Source organism: Tupaia chinensis, unplaced genomic scaffold, assembly GCF_000334495.1.
Source record: "Tupaia chinensis unplaced genomic scaffold, TupChi_1.0 Scaffold138322_1, whole genome shotgun sequence".
Taxonomy (NCBI): domain Eukaryota; kingdom Metazoa; phylum Chordata; class Mammalia; order Scandentia; family Tupaiidae; genus Tupaia; species Tupaia belangeri.
The window spans coordinates 2496322-2508823 of record NW_006198219.1 but is presented as its reverse complement, the minus strand read 5'-3'; the positions used below and the strand labels follow the sequence as shown (position 1 = coordinate 2508823).

At 37.2% G+C, this 12502-nt stretch overlaps 1 protein-coding gene across 1 annotated transcript in view; it reads right to left on the bottom strand.

Moving 5' to 3' along the window:
- The window catches only part of COG5 (component of oligomeric golgi complex 5), a 262688-nt gene that overhangs the window by 245666 nt on the left and 4520 nt on the right, over positions 1-12502 (bottom strand). Inside the window, 4 exon segments of the mRNA XM_006161165.3 lie at positions 7120-7189; positions 7857-7911; positions 11608-11665; positions 12128-12267. Coding sequence (XP_006161227.1) covers positions 7120-7189; positions 7857-7911; positions 11608-11665; positions 12128-12267 — 323 coding nt within the window.

The following is a 12502-nucleotide window of genomic DNA, read 5'->3' as shown; positions in this document are numbered from 1 at the left end:
CTTTGTTTTGTGGCCAGCAGGTGGCATGGTGGTTAAGGCGCTGGACTCCCACATGGCCTACCATGGTCTGAAAATTACTCAGGGTGTGTGTGCATGTATGCCCAAAATTTCAAGAGGAGAATGGAGGAGAAGTGATTGTGGTGTGGCCATCCCCCCCTCCCCCAGGGGGTGACTTCTCACTTTCCCTCTCTCTGTCTCTCTGGCAAGTGCATATGCTCTATGGCAAAAACCTAAAAAAAAAAACTTTATATTTCGTCATCTATTCTTTTTTGTTTGTTTGTTTGTTTGTTTGTTTGTTTGGAGAGGTTTTTGCTATAGGGCACATATGCTTGCCAGAAAGACAGAGACAGACAGAGAGACAGAAAGCAAGAAATCACCCCCGGAGGGATGGCCACACCACAATCCCTTCTCCATTCTCCTCTCAGGATCTTGGGCACGCATGCACACACATCCAGCATGAGTTTTAAGCCACCAGGTCCGATTCTCGAACCGTGGTCGACTACATGGGAGTCCAGCGACATAGCCATTACGCCAACTGCTGGTCCCTCGTCTTCTATTGTTTACCCAGGGGTTCTACTCATATAGGAAAGTAAGAATAAATACTTGATCTTTCACTTACTTCATAATTTTCAAAACGAAGCGATGGTTTTCCAATATCCATCAAAAATGAACTAGAGTGAGATTTCACGTTTGTTTCGTTGGGGGATTTTGGTATGGTTTCCTATTATTACAGACTTATAGATTAAATATAGTGATGGATGCCAATCTATTGTAGCTTTTATCCTTATTGATGATCAGACTGACTTGCTTCAGCCAGTGGGTTTCTCTAAGCATGAGCAAATGTACCACTCTGCCTGACACTGAGAGGTTTCCAGGATTTAGGAATTTCAGTGCTAAAACTGAGATGGTTGATCACCCTGAAGCATTTTTAAGTTGGTTCCTGAGTTCTTTTGTCATGAACACAGTTGTCATTGATAGCTTCCTTGGTATCTGGTATAAAAATGTTACAGAATATATATATATATATTCAAAATCAATCCCTATGCCTGGGATCAAAGATTTCTTAAAAAAAGCCCTGGATTTTTATAGCAGGAAACAGCATATCAAGACCACATTCTGGGAACTAGATTTCCTCATTTCTGGGACTTTTCCGAAGACAAGGCTAGAAAATGTCAAAATTAAAATAGCACATAAATATTCATTTGCTTTATTCCACATTACACATAAAACATTCTCATATTAACATTTCATATATATATATATATATATGTATATATATATATACACATATATACACACACATATACATATATATACATACACATATGTACAAACTATACACACATGTATAAGGCATATACTATTTTAAAATAAAGTATTTCACAAGTTCATATTGATACCTTGAACTAAAATTCAGACACACAGGAGGTTTATACTTCGTTCTTACATTTGTTTATCATTTCTTCCATACTAAGGTTCCTGGCCCTCAAGGACATATGAAATAATATAATTAGAATAATTTATCATTATTCATTTGCTTTGTTGCACAATGCATAGAAACCAACTAATTAACCAAACCAACACTAAAATAAAAAATGATGGCTAAAAATAGTTTTAAAAATTATTGTATATGCTCTCCACATTTTTTAAAAATTCAATTCTATTTCTTTGCCAAATATATATTATATAAATATATAATATTTTATTCCCCTTTATAATCTTCATTTATTCCTAGTTCTAATGCTCATCACCAGTCTTCACATAATGTTTCCAAAGACATTCTGGTTGTCTGAAATGCATAATCTATCAGACTCCTACGGAAAAGTTCATGGACACAATATTCCTGCATTCTTATACGTCCATGGCAGCCGTAATATTTGAAAATCAGTTTGGCTTGTTTATCAATTATCAGTTGCGCACAAGAAGCCAGCTCAAAACTGAGTGGCTGAAATGATTTACTTTACACGCTATGGGTCAGGACTTTAGAGAGGGCTCACCTGCTGCACATGGGAAGAACTGGAATTACTCACTTAGTTCCATTCCGCTAACAATGAGGCATATCTGGATGGCACAAGAAGGCTGCACACACATGTCTGATGTCTCAGTGCTTCTCTACCTCTCAGCTGCATGTGTCAGGCCTAGGCTTCCTCACAGCAGGGTAGTCCCAAGGTAACTACACTTTTTACATAGACATTGGCTTTCCCAAAGCAGAAATAAAAGTTGCTGTGACCCTTAAAGGACAGGCACAATCTAGCATAGCATGGGAATCTGGTTTTGCTATTCTAATTGCTCTCTCTGTTTTTCTAGTGTTTAGGGAGATTTGCATTTTATGCTGTTGTTGACATCGTTCTTCTTCATTCCCTTCTGATATATCGATTTTTCCAGTGGATAATTACAAAGCCAATAAAATAAGTTAGCATTACATATAAAAATGTAGATAAAATTACTGAAAACAAAAAAAGACCCTGTGAAATCATATAATGAAAAATACGTCCATATAAAACATGTATAAAAAAGAGGTTTTATGAATGATTTTATTCATTCTAAATTTTCTCAAACTTCCTTACTTACATGGTTTTGAAATTAAAGCAAATTAAAATTTTAATAGCTAAAAATGTAATTTCAGAAGTTAAAAACCGACATTATAAACAGCTTAAAAATGTAAAGAATCCCATTTGTCTATTTTTGCTTTTGTTGCTCATGCTTTTGGGAGTCTTAACTAGAAAATCTTTGCTTCAACCAATGTCCTGCAGTATTTCTTAGTTTCCCTAGGAATTTCATGGTTCATGTCTTATGTTTACGTCTTTAATCATTCTGGGTTAATTTCATATATGGTGAGAATTGGACCTAGTTTCTTTCTTCTGTATAAAAATTTTCAATTTTCCTGGTGCCATTTACTAAAGAAGACTATCCTTTCCCCAGTGAATGTTCTAACACAGCAGAGTAACTATAGTTGGTGACAATTAAAGGTACATTTCAGAATAGCTAGAAAAGACCGAGTGTTCATAACATAAACTAACAGATATTTAAGATGATGAATATGTTTGTTGCCCTGATTTGATCATTACACATTGTATTCATGTACTAAAATAAACCAGTCTACCCCACAAATATGGATAACTACTATAGGTCAACAGAGAAATAAACAAAAATTATGAGAAAGGACTTGTGAAATTAAAAAAATATTTAAAAGAATGTGAATTATATCTCAATAAAGCTGTTAAATATTTTTAAACTTATATAATTAATAAAAACATGAGTTGAAAGTTTAAAAACTCAATTTTCTTAGGTGATTTAAAAACTTTAAAAATGTAAGTATTCAATGTAATGAATAATAAATTCTTAGAAAATTTTTTTCTGAAAACCGGAGGCTGTTCAGAAGCAAATATTACTAAAATGAGCTAGGATAGAGATGATTTTCTGGGGGATAATTTAATTCGACTGATGTATTCATGTATATAAAAAAGGCCAGAAGCTTGTGCTGGAGGAGGCTTTCTGGGAAGAGAGTGAAATGGGGATAAAAACATCAACAGAATAATTAGTATAGAAGTACTTTCTTCTAATTAGAGGTCCAGTAATAGGGATTTTCTGTTCAAGACAAAAACACCCTTTGTAGCTATTTATTTCTTGCTTTCCTATACGTACAATACTGGTGGGAACAGAAAACAAGTGCAGCTGCTTTGTAAAATGTTAGCATTCCTCAAAATGTTCAACAATGTCAGTAATATAGGCTTAGCATGTATTCTCTAGTATATACTCAACATAATTAAAATACATCCACAAAAAAAATCATAGACACAAAAACTCGTTCAGTTCAGCCATAGTCATAGTATCTAAAAGTAGAAACAACCCAATTGTCCATCAACTGAATAAACAAATTGAATAGATAAACAAAAGGGTGGCATATTCACAACAGTATTATTCCCCAAACTGGAAACAATCCAAAAGTCCATCAGCAGAATATTCATATAATGGAATATTCTAAAGTAATGAAAATAAACCAATTAAGCAGCAAGCAACATAGATGAATCTTCAAAATGCGAACTACTACTTTCAAAAAGTCTTTTGGAGCATTTCAAGTTATGGATTTTTACTTTAGATGCTCAAACTGTAATAATAGGAGGAAACTTCAGTACTCCCTTTCTGTAATAGACAGATCGTCCAGACAGAAAATCAATAAGGAAACAACAGACCTGAACTACATTCTAGGCCAAATGGACCTAACAGAGATATATATAAATTCCATCCAATGGCAAAATTCACATTTTGTTCATGTGCATACTAAACATTCCCTAGAATAGATCATTTTAGGACAACAAAACAAGATTTAACAAATTTAAGAAGACTGAAATAATAGCAAGTATTTTTCCCACCATAATGGTATTAACACCAGGAAGTAGTAACAGGAGGAATTTTGAAAAATTCACCAATATATAAAAATTAAAACAACATGTTCCTAACTAGCCAACTGGTTAAAGAAAAAATAAAAAGAAAAATTAAAAAACATCACGACACAAACAAAAATGGACACGCAATACTTCAAAAATTATGAAGTTTAAAAAGAGAAGTTTACATCAATAAATGCCTACATCAATAAATGCCTGCATCAAAGCAGAAGATTTCAGGACCATCAGTTAGCGTAATGGCTATGTCGCTGGACTCCCATGTGGTCGACCGCAGTTCAAGTCTTGGACCCAGTGGCTTCAACTCATGCCAGGCGCATGTGTGTGCATGCCCAAGATCCAGAGAGGAGAATGGAGGAGAAGGGACTATGGTGTGGCCATCCCCCTGGGGGGTGATTTCTTGTTTTCTGTCTCTCTGTCTCTCTTTCTGGTGAGCACATGCCCTATAGCAAAAGCCTCTCCAAAAACAAACAAACAAACAAACAAACAAACAAAAACCAGAAGATTTTAAATAAACAATCTAATGTTAAACCTCAAGAACTAGAAAAGGAGAACAAACTAAAGATATAATAGATGTAAATTAAACAGGGACTACAAAAAATAATGCAAAATATCAAGAAAAAACTTGGCTTTCTGAAATAAACAAAATCAACAAACCTTTAGCTACATTAAGAAAAAAAAAGAACACTCAAGATCAGAATTAAAAGAAAGGGGCTAAACAGTCGTACAGTGATATAATACAACACTTTGCAAGGCTGACCCCCACAGGAAAGTCCCACATCACATCTGGAGATCTCCCTATGTATGCTAGGCTTGCACATGCCCATGATCTGGCACAGGCTGAAGCTAGAGATGGATCACAGTGTCAAGACTCTGTTGGGTATGCTAGCTCTGTCTCTCACTCATAAGATAAAATTAATCTTAAAAATAAAAAAATGAAAGAAATGGGGACCAGCAAATGGCATGGTGGTTATGTCACTGGACTCCCACATGGCCAACCACAGTTTGAGTCTCAGACCCAGAGACTTGAAACTCACACTGGGCACATGCGCATGTGTGCCCAAGATCCCAACAGGAGAATTGAAACAGGATTGTGGTGTGGCCATCCCCCCTGGGGGGGGTGATTTCTCAATTTCTATCTCTCTTGTCTCTCCAGCAATTGCACATGTTCTATAGTAAAAATCTCTCTTAGGAAAAAAAAAAAAAAATGAAAGAAGAGACATTATAACTGGTATCACAGAAATACAAAAGACCATAAGAGACTACCATAAACAGTTAGGGGCCAACAATTGTATAACTTAGGAAAAACAGATAAACTCCTAAACATACACAGAATCATGAATAGAAATCTGAAGAGACCAATAATGAGTATGAATTTTGGGAGAGTAATAAAAAAATCTCCCATCAAAGAAAAGCCCATGGGGGTTGGCAGGTGGTATGATGGTTAAGGTGCTGGACTCCTTCATGGCTGACCGTGGTTCGAGTCCCAGAGCTGCTGACAAAACTCTCAATAAGATACATTAGGAATGTATATCTCAACACAAAAAAGGCTACATGCAACAAGCCCACAGCTAACATAATTAGGGATGGAAAGATAAAAGCGTTTCCTCCAAGGTCAGGAATAAGACAAGGATTCTTACTCTCACCACTTCTATTCAACACAGTACTGGAAGTCCTAGTCAGAGACATTAAGCAAGAGAGACATAGAAGGTATCCAAATTAGAAAGTAAAACGGTTCCTGTTTGCAGGTAACAGGGTCATTTACATAGAAACACCTAAAGACTCTACCAAAAACACCTATTAGAATGGGGTGAGCAGGTAGTGTGGTGGATGAGGTGCTGGACTCCCACATGGCCAGCTACAGTTGAAATCCTGGACCTGGCAGCTTGCTTTCTCACTTACTTTCTCTCTCTCTCCTTCATGTGCCCTACAGTAAATTTAAAAAAAAAAAAAAAAAGAAGAAGAACAAATAACATTAAATAATTATTTTTTAAAACTACTAGAATAAATGAATTTGGCCAAGTTGCAGGACACAAAAATCCATATACAAAAATCAGTAGTATTTTTACATACTAACAACAAACTATCTGTAAAAGAAATCAAGAAAACAACCCCACTTACAACGGCTATGAAAAAGATAAAATACTTAAGAATGAAAGATCTGTTCATTGTAAAACTATAAAACATTAATGAAAGAAACTAAAGAAGACACAAATAAGTTAATAAATGAGCATTATTATTTATTTCACGAATAAGAGTGAAAGTAATCACTTGAATAGTAGTTTAGATTTGTATTTTAAAACTTATTTTGAGACCAGCACATGGCATAGCAGTTACATCACTAGACTACCACGTAGTTGACCATAGTTCAAGCCCTAGACCTTGAGCCTTAAAACACACATGCATGTGTGTGCGTGCCCAAAATTCTGAGAGGAGAATGGAGAAGAAGGGATTGCAGCATGGTCATCGCCCCAAGTTGTGACTTCTTGCTTTCTGTCTGCATCTACAATGAGCATACATGCCATATAGCAAAAATCTCCCTTTAAAAAAAAATAAATAAACTTATTATCTTATTTGAAGGCTCTAGTAGTTTTCCCCTTTTGTCTCATGTTCTGTCTCCATCTCTCATTTCTTCTGAACTCGTACTCTTAAAGTCTATCAAATTATAAAAACAACATGAATAATAAAATGTAAACAAATAAAAATGAGAACCTACCTGAAGTCTTGCTAGTTGTGCAGTACGGGCTACTATTTTGTTATAAGGCTCAACAATTTTTGCTTTCATTCTAAAGGAAAAAAAAAAAAAAAAGTAGTGAGAATAAAATCATTCCTGAAATATCAGTGGATATAGGGCCTACAGGTGGCATGGTGGTTGGAATGCTGGACTAACACATGGCTGACCACGGTTTAAGTCCTGGACCTGATGGCTTGCTTTCTCACTTTCCCTCTCTCTCTCAAAGAGCAAATTAAAGGGACCAGCGGGTGGTATAGTGGTTAGGGTGCTGAATACTCCCACATGGCAGACCATAGTTCGAGTCCTGGACCTGGTGGCTTGATTTCCGGCTTTCCTTCTCTCTCTCTCTCTCTCTCTCTCTTTCTTTCTCTCAGTCTCTCTCTGGTCAAATTAAGATAAATGAATGAATAAATAAAAATTAAATAATTCTTAAAAAAAAAAGAGCAAATTAAAAAAAAATAATAATAATAGGGACCAACAGTTGCATGGTGGTTAAGGCACTGGATACTCCCACATGGCCAACCACAGTTAGAGTTCTGTACCTGGTGGCTTGCTTTCTCACTTCCTCTCTCTCTCTCTCTCTCTCTCTCTCTGGTCAAATTTAAATGAATGAATGAATAAATAAATAACAATTAAAAATAATAATAAAATTCTTTTTAAAAAAATCAATGGATAAAAATTATTTCCACCCCAACTGTGTATAAAATGGATAATAGTACCTATCAACAGCTCCTTGTAAAGCTCCAATTCTTGTCTGCATCATCTGAAGAACACCTAGAAAAACAACATGATATTGGTTTACAAATTTACAAGGACTCAACTGAGTAAAATATTACATTACAATGAAACATACATACATAATTTTAACTTTTTTTAAAGTTTTGCTATAGGGTGCATATGCTCACCAGAGATGGAGAGACAGAGACAAAGAGAAAGTGAGAAATCACCCCTCAGGGAGATGACCACACCACATCCTTTCTCCTCCATTTTCTTCTTGGGATTTTTAGTACACATACACATACTCGGTGTGTTTCTCAAGCCGTCTGGGACTCGATTCATGTAATCGGCCATGTGGGATCCAGCCACCTTAACCACTATGCCACCATCTGGCCACCTCATCTTAACTTTTCTACTGCCATTCTAATCCAAGCAACCAATACATTCTGCCAGCACTCTTGTAAAGGTTTATAACTAGTCCTTTCCTTTAATTCTTGCCCTATAGAAAAAGCCTAAGGAACCAGCAGTTAGTGTAATGGCTATGTCGCTGAACTCCCATGTAGTAGACCATGGTTCGAGTCCTGGACCCAGTGGCTTAAACTCACGCTAGGCGCATGTTTGCCCAAGATCCCGAGAGGAGAATGGAGAAGGGATTGCGGCCATCCCCCCGGGGGGGGTGACATCTTGCTTTCTATCTCTCTGTCTCTCTCTGTCTTTCTGGCAAACGCAGGTGCCCTATAGCAAAAACCTCTCAAAAAAAAAAAAAAAAGCCTAAAAGAGAAAGGGGAATGACAACTAAATGAGTAGGGGATTTCTATTTACAGTGACAAAAACATACTAGAAGGTAGTGGTGATAGTTGTACAACGCTGTCAATGTACTTAATGTCACTAAATTATATACTTCAAAAATGGTTAAAATAGGGACCGGCAGATGGTGTATTTGCTGACACCCACATGGCTGACTGTGATTACAGTCCCATACTGGTGGCTTGAAAATCACACCAGGCGTGTGTGCCTGTGTGCCCAAGATCCTGGGAGGAGAATGGAGAAGAGATTGCGGTCATCTCTCTGGAGGGTGATCTCTCACTTCCTCTATCACTGTGTCTGTCTGTCTTTCTCTCTGCTGAGTGCATGCTAAGGCAAAAATGTCTCTAAAAAAAAAAGCTAAAATAAGGGTGAGGAGATGGTGTGATAGTTATGGATCCCACACATCTGATGCCATAGTTCAAGTCCCAGACCCAGGAGCTTGGAAAACACTCGGGCATCTGTATGTGCATGCCCAAAATCCTGAAAGAGAACAGAGGAGAAGGGATTGCTGCATGGTCTTCCCTTCTGGGGGTATGGAGATGATATCTCACCTTTCCCTCTCTGTCTCTCTCTCTCTCTGGTGAGTGCATGTACCTTACAGCAAAAATCTAAAAAATAAAAAAATAAAAAATAAAATAAGAGTTAAAATGGGGAGCCAGATGTGGTACAAAGGTAAAACATGACATTCTATGAGTCCGACCCACACAGAAGGGCCCTGGATTCTAATCCAGAGACCTCGCAGAGTACTCAAACATGTTGTTCCCACAAACTGGGGCTAGCTGGGGCTGGATCGAAGTACTGGGGGTACTGTATTGCTGTCTCTCTTTCTCTCTGTCTCTCTTACTCACTCATGGAAAGAATGGAGGGAGAAAATTTTTTAAATAACATATAATGGTAAATTTTATATCATGAGGATTTTTTTTTTTTAAACCACAATCACAAAAAAAGAAAGCCTGCATTATCTTCAAAAGCTCAAATTACATCATACCATTTCTCTGCTTAAAACATTTCTATGGTCTTCCCTTTGCTTCTCTATGAAAACTACACTTCACAGCCTGGTCGGCAAGACCCTGCATGATCTGGAGATGGTCACCTTCGGCCTGCTATATTCCATCCTACCCTCAACTCTACGTCCAGGCTTTTACAGGATAAACTTCTATTCCTTTGAGCCTTGTCTTATTAGCTGAAACAAATATCAACAGATTTCGTCCAACTACCTTAGATTCTCTTCACTATACTTATACTTTATGCCACTTTTTAGGTAATTACACAGCCACTTAAGTACCTGTTTAATGTTTTACTCTCCCACCAGACTATAACTAGGGGGATACTAGGGGCCAGTAGATGGTGTAATGGTTATGTCACTGGACTTCATGTAGTCGACCACAGTTTGAGTCTCAGACCCAATGGCTTAAAACTCATGGCGGGCACGTGTGTGCGCACACGTGCCCAAAATCCCATGAGGAGAAGAAATTGCAGCTGGCCATCCCCCCCCGGGGGGGATGATTTTTTGCTTTTTATCTCTCTCTGTCTCTCTGGTGAGTGCACATGCCCTATAGCAAAAATCTCAAAGAAAAAAAAAATGTTGATGCTAAAGGAAGCATTAAAGGATATTGTACACACACACATACACACACACACAAACACACAATATTTTCTCTCCTTAAGAATTGAATCAACATAGGAAAAATTACTTATTCTTTTGATGTGCAATGATTAATAGTAATCACAAAACAAGTAATAATATACAACACAGTAACATTTCATATTTAATGAAGAGAGCATGGGAACCAGCAGTTAGCATAATGGCTATGTCGCTGGACTCCCATGTAGTTGACTGTGGTTCGCGTCCCGGACCCGGTGGCTTAAAACTCACGCTGGGCACATGTGCGTGCGTGCCCAAGATCCCAAGAGGAGAATGGAGGAGAAGGGATTACGGCGTGACCATCCCCCCTGGGGGGTGATTTCTTGCTTTCTGTCTCTATGTCTCTCTCTGTCTGTCTGGTGAGCGCACACGCCCTATAGCGAAAATCTCTCCAAAAAAAAAAAAAATGAAGAGAGCATGACAAATTCACAAAAGAGCCAAAAAAGGAGATTTATAAAAGCAAAAATCTAACATACTATTATTTTTACTATATTTTCACTGAAAAGAGTTTCAACAACAGACTACACAAAACACAAAACAATAAAAGAACTCAAGCCTATTTCCATGACTACCCTCTGTAGTGCTGTTGATGTTTCTATTGTTTAATTAACATATATATGAGCATTAAATATTGTATCGTTCTTTTTTTTTTCTTGGAGAGGTTTTTACTATAGGGCGTGTGTGCTTGCCAGACAGACAGAGAGAGACAGTGAGACAGAAAGTAAGAAATCACTCCCCAGGGGGGATGGCCACACCACAATCCCTTCTCCTCTAGGGATCTTGGGCACGCACGCGCACGCACCCGGCGTGAGTTTAAGCCACCGGGTCCAGGACTCGAACTGCAGTTGACTATGTGGGAGTCCAGCAACATAGCCATTACGCTAACTGCTGATCCCAATATTGTATTGTTCTAAGAATTCTACTCACATGTTTAATCTTAAGACTAATGCTGTTAATATTTATTGATATCTCTGTTTTATACACAGGGAACTGAGGTACACACCTAATAAGTAGTAAAGCAAGGATCTGAACCCAGAGATTAGATCAGCAGTTGGCAAAGCTTTATTAAACTTTTACTGGAGCACAGTCAGACACACTCATTTACATGTTATTTGGCTGCTGTCACTCTATAACAGCAGAGTTTAGTAACTACTGTAGAGACTGGCTAGCAAAGTCTAACATATTATCCAACCACAAACAGAAAAATCTTGCTAATCCCTGATCTAGTGCTACAGAATCTGTAATAGTTAATAAAAACATACCTTCCAAATAATAAATAAGAAAGAAACAAACAAACATACCTTCCAAAGACTCAATTCCAGTTGCTTGTGCCAGTAAATCTTCATGTCTTGCAACAACCTGAAAAATCAAGAATGAATAATCATCGTTTGTTCTAATTAGGTACCATGTATTTTTCTTTGTAACAAAAAGTAGAATTCAACATCCCTCTTGATATGTAAAGAGGGCAAGTACAGATAAGAAAGAAAAAGGTAAAACTTATGAAGATGTGTTTGAAATGAGTTACTACCAAGAACACATACACACATTTATAATTCAAGTCCTGGGCCCAGCAGCTTAAAAAATACACAGGGCAGGTGTATGTGAGTGCCCAAAATCCCAAAGGAGAGCGGAGGAGGAGTTGCGGCCTGGCTATGCCCTCTAGGGAGTGCTTTTTCATTTTTCCTCTCTCTGTCCCTGTCTCTCTCCATCAAGTAAATGTGTTGTAGAACAAAATAAATAAATAAATAAAAATACATTCCAAAAATGCTAAATTATCACTTTATACTGAGTACTCTGTATAATACAAAAGACTAAAATTACCTGTAAGTGTAGTTCTTTATCCAACTGACTGATTCCTTGGGCAAGTTTTGCTAGTTGTTCAGCAATCACTGCTTGATGAATAGATTGGGAAGTATAAGTCTTTACATCAAAGTCCTCATTTAAAAAGTCACTATAACACTCTGGAGGAAAAATAAAAAAACAACAGAAAAGTCCTTAATTGCCTTGCATTGAACCATAGCTATTTAAAAACAGAACAATTATGTCATTACATATTTTGAGGTCTTCCTATACAATCGGAACTATATTTTCACTGAAAAGAGTTTCAACAACAGACTACAAGAAAAGAAAAGAACTCAAGCCTACTTCCATGTAAACACGTCCTATAATAATGAGGAGGACGTGGAACAAGCAAGT